The 23,733-nt window shown below is 38.1% G+C and overlaps 1 protein-coding gene across 1 annotated transcript in view; it reads left to right on the plus strand.

Moving 5' to 3' along the window:
- LOC142370128 (cadherin-18) overlaps positions 1-23,733 on the plus strand; it is a 100,725-nt gene that overhangs the window by 31,318 nt on the left and 45,674 nt on the right. Inside the window, exons 3-4 of the mRNA XM_075452573.1 lie at positions 7,956-8,250; positions 13,685-13,804. Of these exons, the coding sequence (XP_075308688.1) occupies positions 7,956-8,250; positions 13,685-13,804 (415 nt within the window). The remainder of the gene's footprint in view (positions 1-7,955; positions 8,251-13,684; positions 13,805-23,733) is intronic.

The following is a 23,733-nucleotide window of genomic DNA, read 5'->3' on the forward strand; positions in this document are numbered from 1 at the left end:
ATCGATGGGTGCAAGTCTCGAATTCTGCTATAGTAACTGTTAATTGTGACCCCTTAGTTGTCATCAACTCTGAAATACTAAATGATTTGCTGCGTAACTGTAATCATGAGTGGCAGATTTAGTTGTATTGCATCCATTATTTAGCTTTACTAGAATAAGAAAAGTTGTTGTTTGTTGTTGCAGGTATAATGTGCTGCGTTGGGCTTCTGAAGAAGAGCGTTTGCTCTCTTCCTCAAATGTTTGTTTCACGTAATTGACTTAGACAACCTGACAAGTGGTACTAGATGGTAGAACTGTTTTGGTTGGGCGTACCAATTAGCTTGTGAGCACAAGCAATTTAAAGCAACTCACAACAATGAGTGTACAGAGGAAATGGTTGACATAAGAAAGTAAAGACACACTTTTACTTGTTTGTGCCAACATTTTTAAAGAAGGTTTCAGGGCTTGTGTAACCGTTGTCTGCGTTTCTTCGTTTTTTTAAGAAGGACCGACACTCGTTTGTGTACAACAATAATAAAAAATAATGTATAAACAAAAACACATGTACCTGAATAACAATATGGAAACCGCGGTCAGCTCGTGGTCAAGCACAGCACTCGTTCGGCACAGCTTCATGAACGAAAGTTAGCAAGTTTAGCTTAGCCTTCAAGCTAAGATCACAAAAAAAATCTTTTCAATACATTTAACTAAATGCAATGTTGTCGCCATCTTACTGAGCATAATATCCTACTAACTGTATTATTACATTACGTATACAGTTTCAGTATAACACTGTGCTTTGTGTAACAAACTTAACAAGTACTCAATCCTCATGTACTGGCACTGTGCCTTCATCACAGTCCATATTTATGTGCTGGGGAGAGCCCTGCCAACTAGTGAGTGTCCACCATACATGAATAAAGGTAAACATGAATAAAGGTAAATATGATTGGCAGTCACTGTGGAAGTGGAATCAACAGCCAACCCGTTCCACTTGGACTGTCTTCACCATGCGGGTTTATGGTCTCAGACTCTGCTGATTAGTTTTAACTCAGAAATGTGTTTTCAGCTGCCGGCCACATGCCAGTCATCTATTCCACGGGTCTTTAATAAAGTCCCCACAGAGACGAGGAGATAAACACAATCCCTTGTTTTGATGCCCTGTGGATGAAATGGATTTCTAGAGACTTTCTGAAGAGATGACAAAACAAGGTTGCAGAGGTTATATCGTACTTTCATCATAAAACTTTGGGCTTCTCTGATCAGCATGTGTGAAAGATTCTCATACATTTCCATTTGTTACTTACAGCCTGGCCTCGATGGTGCAGTCATTTTATTCTCCCTGTCTTCCCCTGTGCCACACAATGTCCTGATGTATGTTTCATACATAGCAGACCTGCTGGTTTAACAATATTGACCCTAATTGTGGGAAAGCTGGATATCATAATATGTTCTGCATGGATGAAGTATGAATAAGATATCCTGATGCTCAGGCTTGAATGCATGCTCTGTCTGCTGAGAAATTGAGATTTTTTTTTTAGGTTATATTCGATTATTTGACAGAAAAGTTCCATCAGGCTTATTATTTATTATAAGTTTTTTTTTTTATTAATTTATTTTTTTACAGTCATGAAGGGGGGGGCTCTGAAATTTAAAAAGCCCATTTAACAATGGTGAGGGGGGACAGAGAGGGAGCATAAAAAAGGGAGGAATTCTGAATTCCAGATTCAATCTATTGAGATGCAGATAATTTCAGATCAATGCAGAGCAAAATAAAAAAAAAAATCATTTGAATTTAAATTGCTTTATTTAAATATATATCAAAGTAGGTTTTTTTTTTTTTTTTTTTAAACAAAACTTTAAAGACCAGAGTAGTAATCTCTTTATAAGCCAGCAGCCTCTTTAAGGTGAAAATTGTGGCTAAAAGTTTACAAAGTTCACTTAACGCTGCTTATGAGCCTAATTCCTTGAGCTGTTTAAATTTCCTGACTGGCCACTGTCAGTCCAAAAGTAGGCAGTTGACAATATATTTAAAGACCTGAATATCTAAGTCGCCAATGTGGGTGGACTTCGTAGGCGGAGTTTCAGATTCTTGCCAGGGAGGGCATAAAAAACCACAACAAAAAAACACCCGTCCAATAGACAGACTCGAGATCTGAGCCAACCACACACTGTGAAGCATATATAGCAGTGCATTACAACTCATATATAGCGTAACATCATGGTGCAGATTTTTTTTTTTGTGTCCAATAACCGGAAGGTTGGCGGTTCGATTCCCATTCTCGCCACTCAAAAAAGATTGTTGGAACTGACAGCTGGAGGGGTGTCAGTCCACCTCCTTGTCACGGCCGAGGTGCCCTTGAGCAAGGCACCGTACCCCCATGCTCCCCGGGTGCTGAATGGCTGCCCACCGCTCCAGGTTGGCATCTGTCTCTGAGTGTGTGACCCTGTGCATGTGTGTGTCAACAGGTGCCAACCTGGATGGGTTAAAAGCGGAGGACAAATTTTGTGTGTATGCATGACCAATAAATCGGATCTTAATCTTAATCTAAACACAAGCGCACGCTCATGCGCACTGCGTGCACGCACGCACGTACGCACACACACACACACACACACACACACACACACACACACACACACACATGCTTGTACACATACACGCACAGCCACTCAATATTGTCACCAAAACGTTTTGAGGGGAATTCGGACAAAGCAGGCTGCTTGGGAGAAACTTGTTTTTCTCCGAGATCATCTTGAGAGGAAGTGGCTTATTGCATTATGACGAGGCTAGCAGAATTGTTGCAGAAGAGATGTATGAATGAAAGACGATAGTCACGACTTGAGCGCCAAAAATTAATTAATATTTTTAATGTTCAAATGAATTCTGATATATTTACTGTCACTGTGTGTGCTTTATGTGACTTATACATATTTATATATATTTTTTCATTATATTGTATTTTTTCAAATTAATTTGGGAACACAGTAATTAACTCCTTTGACCACCAGGGGGGGGGCAATGCGCTCCCTGCCCTCCCGCAAACTCTGCCGATGGTGAACCACCCAAACATTATGTGAACTTCAGATGAAGAACACATTCATCTGCAGCCTCTATGGACAAAATTTATGATGAGAACTTATGGTACAATATAAGTTATAATAATTAAACTGACTCACTATATATGGTATTATTTAAGGTAAACCATATAAGTGTAGCAATGCTTCTTTCCATGCAGATTTTCACAAACTTTGGTTTTGAGAAATGGACACTAGCTAAAGATAGAAAAAAAGAGAACACGCTCAGTCTTCAGGGAATGTTACTCTGCATCGTGTACTGAATTTCTAAGATGGTGAGTCACACTTTTGCTGAATTCCTGAATTGTTTTATTGTTAGTCACAGTATGCTGCAAAATTCACTGAGGCTGAAGGAATTTTTACCTTTTTTACCTGAGTTTTACCTCGTATAAACATAGTTGGCTGATTACGGCTATATCAGTAAAGTATTTAACTTTATGCCCATGCTTTTGGAAGGTGATTGGATACATTTGTTGAAAGACAGTTTTTTTTTTTTTTTTGATTCATTTATTCATTTATGTACTTTCTCATTTACTTACTTACTTATTTGTGGGGATATTTGGACAGTTCTAGGTCCTTTTTAGTGTTTTAGTTTATGTTGATGTATATCATGCCAAATCACAAGTCTTTTAGTGGCACGTCTTGCTGTATAACAAGTCCAAATTATGGTTGGAGGGCAGTTGGACTGCTTTTGCTTGGTCCTTGAAGACCTTTTACGCCCCTACTTCTACCAGCGCGAAGCTCACGTTGTTCCTTCAACAATGCCGCTGTAGTTAGCAGTGTCTGCAGCAGTGCTGCTATCAATGTTGTGGGGTCCATGATGATCGCTGTCTGTCCTTGTTGTGTTGTCTTCTTCTTCCGGATTTTGAATGGATGTTGCGCGCGAAGCCGCTTTTTGTTCTGGTCACTGACGTATGTGTATACGTCACTGGCGCTGGCCATGTGGCTGTGACGCAGATGTAAACAAATCCGTTCTGGCTGTAACAATGGCAACGAAACGGCGGCATTCCTAGATCTTCCCACTCTGGAACCCGTTCTCCAAAAAATATCGTTTTGGGGTACCCAGAACGCCGGCTCCATATGACCGCGACAGCCAAACGATAAGCAAAAATAGCGGTTATAGTTAAAAACGTTTCCATGTAACCAGGCCCTTAGTTTCAATTCGTTGGTGTGAAGTACCGGCTTGTTAACCTGGCTGACGCGTCCACAATCTCGATGAGATGGTGGTCTGGGAAGTAGGTGTGCATTTTCTCGTATTTGAGGCGTGTTTTACGAATGCCTAGAGCCGTTTATTGGGTGCTACGAATGTCTATCATATGGCGTCTGGTTCTTCCCATGCTGCTTTGTGCACGATTCATAGCCAAATGTATCACTTATACCAGATGACGACAGAAATTCGCCGAGGAAGAAGAAAAAAAAGGAAAATAAAAGTAAACTTGCGCTCTAAGCTACTTAAAACACTTTCTAAGGCTGCATCGAACGGTAACGTTGTGTCCGCTGCCATGTTGGATTAACACTCTACAAGCTTCGGTGTAGCGCATAGACGTCGTCATCGTCATCAAAAAATGTAATGTCTTGCTCCCCCCCCCCCGTTCTGTGATTGGTTCCCAAACTCTGGCAAAAATAAGGGCGGTGGTTTCCAGGCTGACTTTACAGTGAGAATGAAATCGCGCGCAAAGCAGCATGGGAATTCCCAGGCTACCGGCTTGTAAGAATTTGAAAGACACACTTCACACTTGATAGGTTGTTACAGTCACATGTGTCACCGACTTAAATGACCATTGTATGGGCATTGTATCACCTGTAATGTAAAATATATACTGGATGTTTCATATGGCAAACTGGGCATTTCTATTGTCAATTTAAAGTGAGCACCAGAAAGGTTTAAAGATGAGGACTATCTGAACTGCTGACAACACCAGAAAGTTCTTCAGATAGCCCTATTAATTCCTTTTAACCATTTTCTTAACTAAGGGAGCATATACATTTAGCTTTAATTTCAGTCATTGCAGCCTGATTCTACTGCATCTTAGCCTGCAATGTTTCTGTAGTGGCTTGCAATCTGTTGACACTTTTATCACCCATAGATTTTTGAAAGCGGTGGTCACCATAGCAGCATTGGTTCACATTTTGTGCTGCATGATTTATTGAGTCTTGCAAGGGAAGTCAATGGCTAAATTAGCAGTCTGACCAGAGGCAAAATTACATTTATGAGGTAGAATAGAGTGCTGCCAGACAGAAGTGGATATATGCTTGTAGTAGAAATGGAAGTGAACTGCTGTTGGGTAATAACTCTAAGTCATGCCTTTAAATCATGAATTTATTGGTAAGAATTGATTATCTAACATCAGCCAGTAGTGAAACCCAATATTCTTAAATGGTTCTAAATTTAAAGCAAGTAGGCAGAGATGGGCCAGACTATGTCAACAAAGTAATGCCCCCAACACACACTGCCACTGGTTTGCAAATGGTGTCTAATGTTTTTGTGTCTCTACACTTTGTTGATGGTGTTTCCTACTAATACAATCTAGCAACTGATTAACTACCTGATTCAACAGGATCTTTGACTCCTTATTTAATTACAAGCTTGATATTTACAACAGAAAGGACAGTCGGCCTTGCAATCAAAAGCAGCTCTCTAATTGGATATTCATTTGCTAGTCCAGGTTTTGATTAGACGTGGTCTGAGCACCTTCGCTGTTAAACATGTTAAATATCTGCCGTATGTCTATAAACATCATTTAACATGATTTTTTTTTTCTTTTTTGATACACATTAGTATCTCTTTTGGTGTTTATTCACTGAGATTTTCTAATAGCACATGAGTCCTTATGCACTTTACAGGTATTTTGTTTTTATTTTCATGTCAGGTCTCCTAGCAGAGGTGTCTAATGGAGGTCTAGTTGAGCAATCTGGCTTTGTCAATACCGGGTGCAGTCTTAAATGCCCCCTGTACATTGGATAGCGGCCCATAATGATAAATTGTATCTATATTTAGGTTACTTTGTCCTTAGCACTATTCTGTACTCCAAAACACAGTGCCTTTGTTCCAATTTTGATATCACCACTGCACCACTGTTTAAAACGAAATCATAGCAGTCCAGTTATTTAGAAAAGTAAGCTTATATGAGAAAGACATAAGCAACAAAAAACAGTACTATTCTCATGGAATATTAATTTGATTTATATTTGAGCCTTTAAAAGTCCCATTTTATAGTATCTTGTGCTCATTATCATATCAGTTATATGGGTTTTTGGCTCTATTAAAGCAACAGCATGCATAGCTTTACAGTAACTCAGCAATGAGTTTCTCCAATGTTTCTCTGAGAGCCACATTAGTGGAATATGTATTCCAGCAAATTGGTCTAATTGCAGCTAATTTATTTAGAATGTGCACTTGCCAGCTGTGGAGTATTTTACATCTTTGTTTGTGGCAAAGCTAATGTATGTGTATCGCTTTATGCCAGACCAATGAGCATATCCCAGTTTAGTAGAGGTCAAATGTGGACATTTTTGCTGGTGGAAATCTTTTTCTCATACATCAGAGCTGCCAACACTACCGAGAATGTTATACCAGTGGACTTGAATCAGCAATTGAGTCAACTCTGATTTGTTACCTCAAAAAATTAAGCCACTTATTCTAGATGTAGCAAATCAGTTTCAGAGATAACATGCCATCTAGAATTGTTTTTGTTCTTATTAAAGAATATTCAAGAATTTTTTATAATACTCATTATTTTTCTGTTTGTTTACCAAAATGGGAGAAGGAGAAAATCTTTATCGCTGCGCTCAGTGAGATTTTTTCATTCAATGCAGCCATGTCTATCTTAGTTGCTCTAAAGAATACATCTTGTTTAAAACCAGGCTGCGTTCTGTTTTTGATTCCAGTGGATTGTTCACAGCTCACAGGTGCGCATCTACAAATATGAAATATAAAAATACCACCTTTACCAATAGTATGTTAAGTCCCAGAAATACTGTTTTGTTCAACAATGACATTTCCCCTCGGGGAAAAAAATTAAATAAGATACACACATCTGTTTCTCCAGATGTTTTATTCATGGGCAGAAATTAAATTGTTTAAATGGTGATGATACCACAGAGCCCTGCTTTTGAAATTCATCTGCATTGGATTGGAAGATATATTTCTAAAGTGTAAAACTGCAACCCAGCTTAGCTATTGGCACGGAAGACTCAATTCTCTTGGTATCAATTATGGCTGAACCAATGGTTTGGTTTCTCCTTACTCCACGGAGTCCTGCTGAGAAAAAAAGGCAACAATCTTCCATCTTTAACCATCTTGTAAAGATTTCCTCAAAACCTCTAATTTCTAAAGATGCATTTCTACAGGGATTCTGGGGTATAGTTAGGCTTGAGGAATATTGAATAATGTGATGCCTGAGTAAGATGTTGGATGTTTGTGAAGAGGGAGTACAGCTTACAGACCATCATGCTGTAAAGTAGTGCTGCGAAGCTTAGAAGCATGTCAATTATACTGAGTAGATGTGGATCACAACTTATTGTAATGCAGCCCAGGCTCATACTGTGTTTTGGAACATTTTTTTTATTGATATATATATTTTTTTCATTGATAATTAAAAAGAAATGTCCATCACATTTTCTTCATTATTGTTTGTGCAAAAGCCAAATATATTATTCATTACATTTTATGATCACATTGGAATTATGTATGGTATATAGCAAACTTTAAGATTATCAGTTCCAAATTACTTATATGACAAATATTCCACTTGCAGCAATCTAAGAGTAGTGCACTTTGGCTATGATATTTTGTTGTCAGATTTTTTTAAACCATCAAACAAGTCTACTATAACTAGAAATGTTGGCACCATTCTTTTCTCTGCATTCTAACACCCTTCGTCTGATTTTCCCTGCAGCTCCACTCAAACTCGGATAAAGGTGATGGATCTGTCAGGTACATTCTAAGCGGAGAAGGAGCTGGGACTATATTTATCATCGATGAAGTGACGGGAGATATTCATGCCGCCAAGAGCCTGGATCGGGAAAGGAAAGCCCATTATGTGCTGCATGCACAAGCCTTGGACCGCAACACAGAGGAGGCCCTGGAACCAAAGTCCGAATTCATCATCAAAGTACAGGACATCAATGACAATGCACCTACATTTCCAGATGGACCCTTTGTAGCTACGGTGCCTGAGATGTCTGAAGTGGGTAAGTTTTGCTCTAAAATAAACTGAACCATCAAATTATTGCTCTCTACTGTCAGTAGCAGCCTTCTTTTGAATAGTTTGAAAGATGAAAAGCAAACTGTTTGAACTTGAGGATTTATTTGTAGCTTTTTAGATTTTCTTCATTTTTATAATCCTATTTATGCCTGCGGTGAAAAGAAGAACTATCACAGGAAGACCTTTGACTTCATCCCCTGTTTAAGATGCGAAAAAAGACTCTTAACCAAACGTTGCAGCAAAGAAGATGGTATTAGTACAAAAGACGTGCGATCAAACATTTATTACCCTGTGCAGCATTCTAGTTTGTCCTCTCTGTGATAATGTTCTTCAGTATGTTTGATCTTCTGTAAGCCAGCCGAGTCCTCTTTTTCATCCATTTCCTCTGGTTGCTGTGTTGCTCTCCTTCCCGGGTGGGCAGGTCTTTATAAAGTACTCAATACTTCCTCCACAGCAATCCCCGCCATTGAGACTTTGGAGTCCTCCACATCACGGAGGAAAGTAAAGCCTCTATCCACCTCCACAGCGACAGCTATCCAGCATCATGGGGCAAACATTTATGTTTTTCATGTCTTTGTTCTCCAGTTCTGTTTTTAGCTTGGGTGAACAAAAGTCACTCTTTTCTCAGTCCAGTGGATTCTGCCTCACGGCACAATAGCTCAAAAATATGATGCTCTAATATTTCAAAAGGATATGTAGGTTGTCCCAACGGTGGCAAAACTGCTGTCAGAGTAATTTTGCGATCATATACTACAAGAAGGCAAGCGGGTGCCACTGACAGTTTCCTGGAAACATCACATTTATTTCTGTATGTGTGAAATAGATCTCTGAAAAAAAGTAGAAATGTCTCAAACAAACAAAGAAAAAATGTGAAGCTCTATCAGCTCCGTAAAGGAAGAAAATGGAAAAAAAAAAAAAAACTCAATGGACCTGTAGGCATCTCACTGACTGTTTATAAAGCAGTCAGTGAGATGTTGACTGCTTTATAAACAGTCAACATCTCACTGGTTGCATTCATGAATATTCATGACACACAGCCCTGGCATAAATACAGGTTTACTTTTTGGTATAATCATTTCTAACATAGTTTTGTCAAGTACATGTCAAATAAATAACACAGAATTAATTTGGTTTAAGGCTGGTAAATTTGCTCCTACCGTGGGAGCAAGTTATACATATTTAACCAATCGTGAATTATTTTGATTATTTGATCTTTAGCTCTAAATGAATGTTTAACAGGGTAATGAAAATATATCAGGACTAATCTTTGTATTGACATATTTGGTTTAGTTCTTACATGACTTCTTATTTTAAAGTTTCACCGCAAACTTCATCATCGTTGCGTGCAAAGAATCAATCACAGACGACCCAGGGGAAGAAATCAAGGACTGTGAAGGGGAAAATAATTAGCTTTTTTTTCCCCGCCCCCCCCTTTGGTCATGTCCATTAAAGTAATTCCTCTTCGGTTGGGCGTCTGCAGCATCAAATCGGCTGTAACAATCAACTGTCCTCACACTCCAGAGCACTAATCCACCACACACACACACACATACAAAATCGTACACACACAGACAATCATACACACACAAACACACAAACACACTTGTCAATTTTGGGGCTCCCATGTGTAGGAAGGGGCTGTCTTGGAGTGTGGCAGCTAATTGGTTGTGATGTTCTTTTTCCTGTCTTAATTGATTAGCTGGACAAATGCCAGATAGTTCAACTGCCTCATCCTTGCTACTCATTGGCACAACCTTTTTGTTTTGAGTGCCTCGTGGAAGGAGTATCAACTTCCTGCTATATGCTCCTCAAATTAGCCATCTTTAAAAAATGGGGTTAATAGAATAGATGTTTTCCTGTAAAAAATTGAATTTACGGGAAAGTCATAGTTTAAAAGTGGTTTTGTATCCTGCCGCCCATCATGAAATTCAAATCACTTCTGTTTTTATTAATTTGTCGCTCATTTCTTTTACTGTCAAATTTCAAATATACCCGAGTTATGGCAGAGCTCTCTGAAAATAATCTTTTCTTTTAAATGACCCCATCAGAATGACATTTTACTATAACCAATGAAGTGTCAACCATCTATAAAGGGTTTTGTTTTGGTTTATTTTCTTATTTCATAACTATAGGAGAGAAGAAGAAAATAGCAGAGAACATTGACACAGATTGTAGAAGTCATCCGCTCTGAGAGACCAGCCTTGGTCTTCTAAAAGTGTACTGTGGTCTCAGCATTGAGTCCAGGCAGGTCAGGGGAGAAAAATGGATTAAAACTTAAAGTAGGTGATAAAATGGATGTATAATGGTGGAATACTTTGTGTGTTGGCTCATAAAAAGAAGACGGTTTTTATGTACACAACAAGCTACAAAATGTACAATGTTAGTTATGAAATCCAATGATTAAAATCAAAGTAGACTTTTTAGACGCATACTGATCCTATAGTGAGATCCTTGCACTGCCTACAACTTCCACTGGTTGCCAGTTTGATGGAAAGCTTTTTTGACATGAAAAATATATGAGATCTCACTTTGACCACAAACATCTCTGTTATGAATATAATCAAGGTACTAAACGAGGTGCAGTGTGTAAACCCTCGAGTGTAGAGTATTACAGTTACTTCAGAGCACTCTAGCATCTGCCACTGCAATAAATCCTTTAATGCTTTTTTCCATTGCATGATATGGTACAGTACAGTACAGTATGGTTCAAGTCGACACAGCTCTTCCATGCTTCCTTTTCCACAATAGAGAGTAACTCAGAGGCAGATCAGATGTTTCATATTCACGTTATGATTGTAGCTTGAGCAACACAAGGACAAAGCAACTTCTTGTGTGTTTGTTTATTACATTACATTGACTTAGCAGTTATTTTAAAGTCCCTACAAATCTCTAAAGAGTTATAGAGTAGTTAATACACTAAAGGCATTTTTGACAGGCCTCTTTTTTAGGATAGGCGATTTAGAATTTTTAAAAATAATTAAATAATTTTAGGACATAGCTCAACTGTGTTTAGCTGAGGAAAAAAATGAAGATCTCTAAAACTATTATTTCGGCAATAAACCTGTACATGCAGGTATTTGTCATACACACAATGTGCAATCTGTGTGCACAAATAGTATATCCATGAGCTATTTTGAAAATTGTGTGCCGGACTGTAAAATGACTTGCAAGTAAGGATGCAAATGTGCGCTGCTGCAAAAATATTGTGGCTTACATCCACAGGTAATAATTCTCCTTGTGCAATCAGCGGTCTGCAGTGTGTCCTCGTCACAGACTGGTCTCTGAATGAGAACTGATGCCATCTTTATTTGGGGGATCTCGCCAACAAAATGTTTTGGGTCAAGATTTGAAACCAACAACTCTTTTATCCCAAATTTTAAAAATGTACAGTATGTCTTTATCATTATCACTAGGCCAGGGTGAGATTTGAAATTTGTCCAAAAATGACATCTTTACTTCCACCTAATCAAATCTGCAAAGTTGAGAGTAAACAACAGCCTCATTGCAATGAGTCAGTGATAGTTTTCTTGTTGAACCTGTTCTAAAAATTCCCTGCAGGTCTACCAATTTTCTTGCAGCGGAAATTAAGCACAACAAAGACTACATCATTTTCAATAATAGCAACACTAAATGCCTTTAGTTTGAGTGTGCTAGGCTTGGAAAGGAAAGGCTAAATTGGTTGTGATTTATTTTTTATTTTTTTAATCAAATACAGCCAGAGTCAGCCTGATAATTTGCACCCAGTAAGAGTTTCCATGTAACTTCTTAGTTTTGAGCATAAGATACTTGTAATCTTGTGAGAGTCTGTCATTTCTGTGGTGTCTTTAGACTCAAGCAAGACTATACACTGAGGGAAATGCAGAAAAACCTTAAAACTTTTGACAACCAGATTCTCAGCAGAGTTTTGCTGTGCTAATAAAAAAGGTTTAAAGGTAATGTTCAGCACATTCAGGCACACATATACTACTACTACAGTTTAATAAGTACAATCTGACCTTTTAATGTTGCAGTAATCACTTTAATAGCTCTATACAGTACTTTAACACTTCAGTTGAAGTGCATTGCTAACAAAGCTCTATCTGGAGTGCATAATGACTGTATTAGAATATGTAATATGAGCCTGTTACTACAGTTTCAAACACACAGGTGCACACAAACCATGGTACAATGAGTTACGCAGTTATCTATGCCAAGATTAACAATCAAACACTATAAAGTAAAAACAATGAATATAGATGGCCAAAGATGAGCATTTTTACTTTGCTAAAGTCAAGGTTCATCACTTAAATCTATACTGATTAGTTTGACTTATCTGGTACCAGCTCAGCCTCCACAGCATCATAGAATTGATTAAATGATAATAATTCCTATTAAAATTGTGACTGCAAGGTTGACAGCGTTTCACAAGAGTGCTGTGAGGTTTATGATTCATTATAGCTAACATTACACTCTGCTCCGACAAGAAATAAATAAATCACATCTGGTGGGACTCAGCAGTTTCACTTGTTTGATTTTGTTTAATATCACCACAAAGCAAGTGTCCAGAAGATGTATCATATAGCTCATATCTCCAATCACACTACAGTGCTTATATACAGTATACACCAGAGCATTAAATAGGCCTGTACTGCAATTACAATGCGCTCATCATGCAATTAGAATGGGTCAATGAGGCCTGTAATGCTATTTGAGCAACACTTGAAGTGTTAAATTGAACCACAATGACTTTTACACTGAATCTTTAAAAAGTGAGCTGAGTGTAAGTTCTCAGATCATTTATCTTTGTTTTTGTCGTCTTCTGTAATTAAAGAAAGCCAGTAATTGGACTCTTGGAAACATTTTCAGTGTAAGCTTGATCATCAAAAACACATTCGGCAACATGCATTTGACATAATGTGCTCCTCAGTAGGCTTTTATGCGTCAGTACATATGACTATCTGAATGTTTTTTTTTTAATGGTTTAGCACTATGTTACATTGACTGTACGAATGCATGTATTTTTTTTTTACAATAACAATGTTATTTTCACATGACAAAAACAGATTATCTAGGTAGCTAACCACAGTAGCATATGCATATATCAATTTAGAGAGGAATCTTTTGAGCAATGGGCAAATACTTGATAAAACATGTTAAATCAGCAAGTTTGTTAGTTAGCAGCCTGTTCCATGACATTAAATGAGATCACTCTTCTAACAGCTGTAAGTCTGTGTCCAGAATTCCCAGTATCCTTCTTTGTCCAGCCCCGTGATCTGTGCACACTAATTGTCTCTGAATCTAAATGTACCAGACATGGTTGCTAGGAGATATCTAACACAAATTCATTGCACGACTACATATCAGTGTACTTGTATAACATGTGGAAGCCTTTTAAAGAGTTAGTTATCAGGAAATGATTTTTTTTCTCTGTTTATTTTTAGGCACGTCTGTGTTGCAAGTCACAGCAACCGACGCAGATGACCCTACCTACGGAAATAGCGCCAGAATAGTCTACAGTATTCTACAAGGACAGCCATATTTCTCTGTGGATCCCAAAACAGGTGTGGTATCTCTGCATGCTTTGGGGAAAAAATGTAACTTCGACTGTAAATGGGAGTGATGATTGTGTTGTTCGTCTCTAAAAATGATGTGTCGTGCTGTGAAATCTTTGTAGCATGAGCTCCTTGCTGTGAACATTCTGTTATTGCAGCATTTTGGACGTCATAAAAGCTAAAGCAGCCACAGTAGAGTAATGGGCTGCTCATACAGCTGGTACTCCTCTGGGGTCAAAGGAGACATTGGTAGAAATGTTCTCAGAAAGCCATTGTTACTTGCCTTTTTAAGGAGGGAAAGCAGGAAGTGCTCGACATGTTGTGCTCCATCTTTTGTTTTAGAGGCCTCTTCTAGAAATCTATAAAATTTTAATGAACCTTCTTAAGTGCAAGACATCTATTGTTGAGAGAGTGTGCTGGTCCGCTCATTTCTGAACTTCCTTTGTCTCGCACAGGCGTGTGTCCTGCAGGTTCTCATGCGTAGAAAGCTTTCCATGCTTGCCTCTGCTGCTGCTGTCGGTTAACATCAACAACAAGTCTCTTCTATGATTTGATTCATTGCTATCTGGAACAGCTATTGGTCCCTTTGAGACCGTACCGCCCATGTAAAACATGAATTCTGTGCTGAAAGAGCGACACAAATGAATTGCTGAATATTTTGACTTTACCTCGAGGGAAAAGGCAGTTGGGGATTGATGGAACAATTTCACTGTGGTGTGGTGAGGCGGAAGCACTGCCAGTTTTTGGATGAAAACTGTGGCTTCTCAAGCAACACTACATACATTAATGTGGATTAGATTCACTTTAGATCACGTTTTGACTGCAAAGAATGATTATTCTCCTATGATTTTCTTTTCCCCCATGAGCAGTGTGTCTTTGGACAAACAGACGGCTTGCTTTGCTTGAGCTGAGTCGGCATCATGTCTGCATTGTAATTGGGTGAGAGGCGTGCAGAGGATAAGGATGCGATCGAAGGCCTAGCCAGCTGCACTCTCTCCACAGCACTATTCCTCCCACACATATTAATTTGTACAAGTAGGCTGTTGTTTTCGCCACTGGCAAATCACCCTCTTCCCAAGAATTAGGACAAGGACCTCCAGTGGTCAGTGGAAAACGTGCACATGAAAGTGCTTCCACTTGGCTGTGATCTCTTATGTGCAAAGTCCAGGTCCGACTGGCGTGCTGCCACATTCAACCACTCTACTGAGGAGATTAATCAACTCCTACAGCTGTTGAGCTGTAAATTAGCTTGCTTACTCCTCATATCCACATGTGCCTGGATCCTATTATGCTTAAACTGTAGAGACACTGTCATGGCAAGCTCACACATCAGTAGGAGGATTAAAAGAACACACACACTCAAACGGGTAAACACCTCTTCCCTTTTGACCTTGGTTTGGCAGCCTGATACAGCAGTGACAGATTTTACATGACCCAAGAGGTAGAAGAAAAGATAATTAAAGAACCGAGGGTAATCATTGCATTTGGCAGGCACATATGGCATTAAAGGAATACGTAAAGGATTGTCTCAGACTTGACCCAAATCCTTAGTCGGAGATAAAGTTAAGAAACTCACTAACCCTAACTTTATTTTTATTTTTTTACTAAGCTTACTGAAATAATAGACCTGTCTGACTGTTAAATTGCAAACACACCACAGTTACAGAATAATGTACTTTTCAAACTCAGAAGAGGACAAAATTCTGATAAAAGATGCCGCAGCAAAGCAATCAAGAGCTGCTGTTTCAGCTCCAGAAACACTTACTGAATATATCATTAAGTATTCTTTATGCCTAGCAGCTGTTAAATTAAATTACTGTACCTTTAATATCCCTAATCAAACTAAAGAGCACCTGCGGATGCTGTTATATGTCGCCTGAACTCTGTGCCTTTCATTAATCTGAAATGCTGCATGGTTATATTACAAATCCCTAAATAAGACTGATACAATTAATATGAAACGTAATGCATTAAAACAATTTTCAAATTATTTACGTAGACTTAGTGACTTTTGAAAGCTTTGAAAAAGCAAATGGAAATAATTCAATTCTATCATAAACATTTAGAAGACTATCATTTCTGACATAACATGTTTTGTCACCATTTTAAGAAATGTCTAATATAACATTTGACAGTGATTCAAAGAAGTTCAAGAGTACTGTTACACATAGCAAAGAAAACACAAACTTTTGTGTTCATATTAACCAGTTGATCCTAGAAAGAGTCCATGATTAATCTACTTTTTTGGTTGGGATGATTACAAATAAATATAGCATTAGCAATTGAAGAATGGAAAGCAGAAAAGGGTATGAGGTTGCAAACATCATTAGAGACAATTACCTTCTTTATACCTTCTCTGGCTTATGTTGACATTTAAATTTTCCCATTTCCCATTTTCCCTGGTAGATCTCTTCTTCTTTCTTCAAAGCATGTGAGAAAGACCGAATTTTCTTTCTTTTCTTTTTTTTTCCCCATAAAACTACAGTCCAGGTTGCAGTATTGTTATATTTCAAGCACAGAGAACCTGCCTGTTCCCATGTATTCCTGCACGCTTTACCTTCGGTGACACTGTGAAGCAACAAAACGTTATGTAAGAACTCGCAGAGTGTTATTTAAAATATTCATTTTTTTTTTTCATACTCCGGCCCAGCTGAGCTGTAAATTGGGGTTAAGACGCACAAAATAAAAAGCTTTGTTTGTCCTCTATCTATTAGTTTGTAAAAACAAAATTAAAAAAGAATTGCTTCATTAAGAGGGATTTAGAAATTATTTAGGAGGGGAAAGAAACTTTGAAAGAAGACTTTTCAGTATATTCACTCATGCTGATTATGAGAGATTATCTTTGATACATTTGATTCTAAATATAAATGGAAATATTTACCCCATATACTGTTGATTGCTTGAAACTGAAATTACATTTGTATCCTTTTATAAACCCCATCATATTGCGGTTCAGTCTGACTCACAGCGTTGAATGTATAGCACCTTGAAAGGGTGGCGTATTTACCACGCTGTAAGCTAATTCAGTTTGACATTCTACATCTCGAAGTCAGTCATCACATGCGGCAAAAGCTTTGTACAAAATGACACAGGGTTAATATTTCTCAATAATTAATTAAGTCTCAGGACATGAAGGCAGTTGCTGGTCTCCCCCAGAAAAGGGATTCAAACATGGATGAAAAATTACAACTGACATATCTATGATGTTTTAATGTAGAATTCAAAAGGAGATAAATTAGACTTGATTAGTTAAAGAAATAAATGAGCATGACACAGACTTTTAAAAGACATGCGGCAGATGTAACCGAAATTGATAAAGATGGAAGATCTGAGGGGAAAAATGTAGGAAATGTGATAGAAAGTAGATTTGACAGAAAGGTGTCACTACGCATAGTTTTAAACCGATTAGAGATGATAGGCTGACCTTGTCCATTGCTGAAAGCACCATTACAGCACAATTGTCAGAATTGGACCACAGAGCAATGAACGAAGGGTGACTCGTCTCATGGGTAGCTAATCACATGGTCTGTACAGGACTTGATCCGAATATCCCCAGGACACCTTCAGCGGTCTTGTGCAGTTCATGGCTTGACAGGTCAGAACTGGGCAGCTGTGAGTCTGTGGGTAAAGTGGTAGTTTTATATTACTACAGAAGATTGGTGGTTCAATTCCCTAGCCCCTCTGTGTCAAAGTACCCTTGGGCAAGACACTAACCCTCCACATTACCCCTAATATGAGAAGAGAAGAGAGGTTTAACTGATCAGGAGTCATTAAAAAGCACTACAAAATCAAAATGGTCGCTTTAAACATCGGTGTAGAAATAGCAGATATCAGTGTTGCCCATTATAGCATTATGGAATGTTTATCCAATTATACTACTGATTTGATACGGGTTACCGGTATGTTGAAGTTTGAGAAATTCATACTTGAATAAAAAGTATCCCACAACCAATGTTTTGATTAATAATGATCTGGATGATGGTGAAAAAAAAGTTGGCTACATTAAAATGAATTAGTTGTTTAGCAAAGTTGTCACAATTTGTTTAATGCAGACATGTATTTTATAATAGAAACAGAAAAATTGAAGAAATTTTGTGTGTTAAAACAAGCAATTAGGAGCAACCATGAACCAATCAGAATATACATATCCTGAAAGTAAACTTCATGCACATCTGATCCTGTCCTGTTTTCCTTAAAATGGACATTAAGGTACTGGAAATGGAAACATCCATTTGACTTGTTGATGAGAGTTCTGAAACTCTCAAATATGAAAAATCTAACTTGAGCCAAGCAGAACTTGACTTCATTTGCGCGCAAAAGGACATAAGAAGGGCTTATGAGTCCTACTCTAACAAATAATAATACACAGTAACGGGACATTAAAATGTAGAGTTATTTTCAAGAGCTTTCTGACAGCTCTTATAACGAATCAAACAAACAACCAACCAAAAAGCTACCCAACCAAAAACACACTTGGAGTCACATTTTAGCCTAAATGTAACTGAAGAATGTAACCAGTGTCTTTACAACAAGATTTGTTCTGGGTGTGGTGCCATAATAATGTCTCAATGCAGCAACACGTAAGCCCATTAAAGTGCATACAGAATGACACGAACTGGACAAAATGGAGTGTCTCAACAGAGGGCTACAAGTGCAGCATCTTGAGTGAACACAAAAACAAAGTAACACCCTATAAACTCAAGTGACTAGATACTGGCTGGTAATCATGAACAAGTGAACACAAAACAACAGGAGCAATGATAACAAGCTGCTTACATGAGGCCATAGCCACCCTGACGAACAGATTCGCTGCACTTTTTGGCAGCAGGTGCAGTTGATTGTAGGAGCCTGATTAGAGCACTGGACTGAGGCACAGGTCCAATCAGTCATGCTGGTAGGTGGAATGTGGAGCAAGTGGAGGCACCAATCATGAATTGCACAGGGCTTACACATACAAATTTGCAAACAAAAAATCTGAGAGAAAAGAGAAAAATAAGTAAAATCCAAAGGTCATACCACGGGAGGTGGCAGCTAGCCTTCAAAATGATCTACCAGTGCCATTAAAGCTCACCAGTTTGCAACCAGGCCAAATTGACTCTCACACAGTCTCCACATGCATGTTGCCTGGTAATCCAGTATTAAGAGCAAAACTCCAAAATGTTGCTTCTTTGAGAGGAAATATACCATGGCATTTATTGAACTGTATAGATGCTTGTCAAGAGATCGTTTGCCTTTTAGCAGAGCCAAGCTAGACATTTTCCCTTTTTCCAGGTTTCACGGTGAGCCAATCTAAGTTTGGGACCATTGTAGCACATATTTTATGGTCCATTAAGTGCAGGGTCAGCGATTTGATCCCCAGTTCTCCCCGTGCTCAAGTGTTCATGCGAAAAACACTGAATGCAGTGCTATTCGTTTATGTGTTTTCATTTAGGTTTTCAACTTGTATTTAACTGGGAAAAGTAGAATTCTTAAGATTTTAAGTCCCCTTTCCTCTCCATCAACACTTGTTACACCAGAAAAAAAACACAGAATTCACACACAAAAGCATACACATAGTATTTTGTGTTGTATGGATAAACTACATAGACAATAATCATATACAGTACATCTCTACTAAAGGAGATAAGAATATCATGAGAAGTCAGTCGTTTTATTTCAACAGGGACAATTATAGTCAGCCATAACATTAAGCCTGATGTGGTTGCCAGGCAGGAACCAAATGACCAACACAGGGGCGGAATGTTGAAGAAAACAAGAAGGCTTTAATACAGGAAGACATTACTCATGCAGGAAAACTGAAAGGTCCAAGATGCATAAATCCAAACGATGCATTCAATAACAGAAGCAGAGGAACAGAAGCTGAACATTGGATAGTGTTTTATCAAGAGAATCTTGATAAAACATAACATCTCTCCAAAAACCAAAAGAAAAAAAATCACACCAAAACATAACAAATCCGATAGACCAAAACACCCTTTCCCCATTTCAGTACTGACTTAAGGGATGGGTAAAGAAGTAAGTTTTGAAGGGAAGACCCTAACTTAAACTTTAAAAAGTAGTGGAAGTTATTAAAAAGCGTGGAAGCAGACCCAGAATAACTTTCAAGATCCACACATGCCAAGGTTTGAGTGTATGATAGGACAATGCTGACCATCCAGTGTGAGGAACAATGTGCAACAATGAGCCTCAGTGCTCCATGGTAGACTCTATCAAAAGCATGTAAGTATTGCCAAGACTCGTGCATGGAAGTTACATCCCCATCATCCTGCACAGGCATAAATGTGGGAGTGACCAATCTCTTTTTTTCCTGGAAGGAAAGACGAGACAAACAAAAGACAAAGAGAAAAGGAAAAAAAAACTGTTACAACTTTTGTTTTGTCATCAGATGCTGGAGTCAAGGGACAAAAGACAACAAGTTATCATGTAGAATTCCTAAGTAGTCGTATTGAGATACTAATGCAATGTCGAAAGCTTTGAAAAGTAGTATAGATTGATGGAAAGTTCTGAGGCTTTGTTTTTGCATTGATCTATATAAGTGTGTGTGAATGGGTGAGTGAAAAACATTTGTTTGTCAAACGGCATATGTTAAAAGGTCAGGACGCTATCTAAGTGCAGACCACTTAACATTTACCTGTGCGACTGTAGATTTGTACTGAACAAACTGATGCAGCGATGGCATTAAAGTGTATGCGTGGTTCTCAAAATGTCACTTTATTCATTTAAACTTTTTTAGTGTTTGTACATGGTGACCCGTAGTTTCTAATAACAGGCACATATCCTGGCAAGGGGTCCTTTTTAGAAAGCCCTCAAAATCCTAACCTGCAGCTTATGTTGAGACTCATCTGGGGATTATTCTTCTTTATAAGCAAAAGGACAAAAGAGAATTATAAAGACAGACAAAACCTCTGCCTGCTCAATAACTTTAAACCGATCCAGAGAGATTTGTTGGTGAAATATTAGGAAATATAACGAGCCTGATGTGGTCAGCTTAGTGACATGAAAACTACCTTGTTAACATTCACTGCAGTGGATTTATTGATTTCATGGCTTGCAAATCTCAAAACTGCAAGGCAGCAAGTTTAATAAGGGCCTTCTGTATCTAAGCAAAAGTACATCTGAGATGGGGGCTTCATTTATCCTTTTTACTCTTGGTTCATAACACCTGTCTTTCCCTTCACTACTGTGCATCTGTCACTTACCCGCAGAGACATCAAGGCTGTTCCTCTAAAGTCTCACAGTCGAATACCCCTCAACCGCTCCTCACATCTGTACTTGTACACACACATGTGTGCAAAGACACACCACACTACTGAACCTCTAAGTCCCCTTTGAATCCTAAATAGGCTAATTTCTCTGCTGATCTGGGATTTGTGAGTGTTTGAGTTCATTGAAGGAGCTGACACAGATCAAGAGGTTCTTTTTTTTTGTTGTTTTTTTAGTAGTTAACGGATTAAGTCTTTACTGTCGTTAAAGCAAGGACAAATCTGTCACTTTGCTGGTCAATTTGTGATGTCTACTTGTCCAAATCAACTGATCTTTTTCAATCAGATATAGAAAATGATCAATGATATAAACAGAAAAATGTAAGTGTTCTATTATGATTTCAATGATTATTGTGACTGATTTCAACCACTTCTTCCTTAGATTCTGTAACACAACGATAACAGTGTCTCTGATGGTTCAAAAAACTAAATTCCTGAAGCTAGAGATTGAAGAATGCTCGAGTAATCTTCCATAAAGCTTTTTGTTCACCCAGGAGATTGTTCTCCTTTAGATGTTTCCAGCCAGACAAAGGGGTGGATAGTCTGATGGTATCAGCTGTAATAGACTGGGGAGGTTGAGGAAAAGGCTAACCACCTCACTGTGTCAAATAGGGCCCAGGGGTCAAGGAAGTCAGCCCTTTCTCAATTATTTTCTAAATTAACTTGCAAGCTCCATAGAGATTTAGCTGAAGCTGTCTGAAGTATTAAAGCTCAGAGATGGTAAGGAAAGGGAGTTCAGGGGTGCGATCTCTGTGTCAGAGTACAGCCATACCGTTCAGATACTTTCCAAAAAAGACCCTTGTGGCCTCCTCTGTATTGTTGAAGAATTTAGTCGTGGAATGAATGCAACTTTGTGATTGTACGTTTGTGAAGTAGTGGCAGCGCATCAGTGTCGTTTTATCAGTTTTAATTTTACTTTGCTGTTGGTCATGCTGACTGTTTTTGGATTGAAATTCCAAAAGCCAAAAAATAAAACTTTAGTGTGCTCTTAGTGTTCCTGAAACCACATTTGTGAAAGATTGAAGAATTAAGAGGTATTATGAGACTTTAAAGATCAGATCGTCTGTCTTGGTGTGGTTATGGTGCAAACTTTGGCCACTTGCCATGCGCCGTGTCTCAAGGACCCCATGTAGGTTGAAAGTGAAAAGTTATATATTTCAAAGTGTTTTAGAGAACTTTGACTAGTGCTGAAATAAAGAAAAACAGCAGATCCCTGCTGAGACCTGGCATTTCAAAAGAACACCATGACAAAAATAAAATGTGTTCCAAGTCTTGGAAATATTTAGTTGAATATGTACTGTAAAGTATTTTCATTCTCTGTGGGAGTCTGGAAGACAGACATTGTATTATAGTTTTTATAAACCCATTATCGTGCCCAGGGCATCATTAACTGCATTTTTGTCGAAGCCAGAACTTAGTATTCTGTATCGTGCCAACATTTGTTGCTTAGATCTTGTTATTCCCTTCCTGCGAAACGTGTTGCAAAGTCCACATGAGGAGGTAGGAACTGTGGTGGTGGGTGTGACACAAATGTCTTCTATCACTTTATCTTTTTGTCACTTACTTGCCTCAGAGGTCATGTTTTTTTTGGGGGAGGGTTTGTTTTTGTTTTTTTTCCAATTTTCTGCTCATTCAGTTCTTTGGCAGTTTTAGTCACAACAACTGGTTCATTTTATCCCAAATTTCACAGTATGATGCCCGCAAATCGCGACAATAAAGGAATTTTTGTCTTATTTCATCTTATATTATCTTAGGCACAAAAACTTATTCACTTTTGGCAAAAAAAAAAAAAGATCCAGTTTTGCTAGAAATACAATCTTTTCACAATGCTTATCTTGCATTTAAAGATCAGGCAAAATGCTCCACTGCACCTTACAATATGAGACCAAACCATCCTGATAAAGTTAGTTGGTAAGGAGACTAAACTGTTTTACCCTTAAGTACGACTGTTTTGATATCTGGTTTTAATCCCACATTTACCATTCCTAAAAGAAATCCCAGTGACCATACTCCCTGAAAAAAAAAGATATTTCTTTCAGAGTAATTCAGTTTTTATCTTGTTTATTGGCTATTTGATTAAACTCTATAAAGGAGGTTAGGAGCCTTAAGAATAAAAAAAATAAATAAAGAAGCAATCTGCATTCAACAATGTTCTGTTGTTATCAGCTAAGGTCAAATTATGATATTATCAGGTGTGTACTATCGACATGACATTTATGTCATTCTTCTTTCATCAATAATCACGATTATCAATATTGTGCATTGTAACACCCACACATATTGTTCTATTTGAAATGAGAGAGTTGTATGTTGTAATGTTTTTAAAATATATCTGATTAAATTCTTTCTCAAAAATGTTTTTTATCAACTTCATTTTCTTGCTCCATGAACACTTTTAAAGTTTTCAAATAGCAGACTTATCAGCACAGAGATCCCAGTGATTTTAAAAAATACATGAGAAAACAAAAGATTCTTTTTAACATTTTGGAGTATGTGGAAGGAAGCTTTTTTTTCAAGATCTCACCGAATCCCTTAGGTGTAAAAGCTGGTCTTTGTTATTTATGTGTAGTTCCATCATATCTATTGCATGTCAAACAGAGAGTTAATGTGCCCTGTCAACTCAGAAAGAGATTTTAAACAGAGCGTAGCCCCTCACTGTCTGTATGTACCAAGTAT

The sequence above is a fragment of the Odontesthes bonariensis genome, chromosome 20 (genome assembly GCF_027942865.1).
Source record: "Odontesthes bonariensis isolate fOdoBon6 chromosome 20, fOdoBon6.hap1, whole genome shotgun sequence".
NCBI classification, from domain to species: domain Eukaryota; kingdom Metazoa; phylum Chordata; class Actinopteri; order Atheriniformes; family Atherinopsidae; genus Odontesthes; species Odontesthes bonariensis.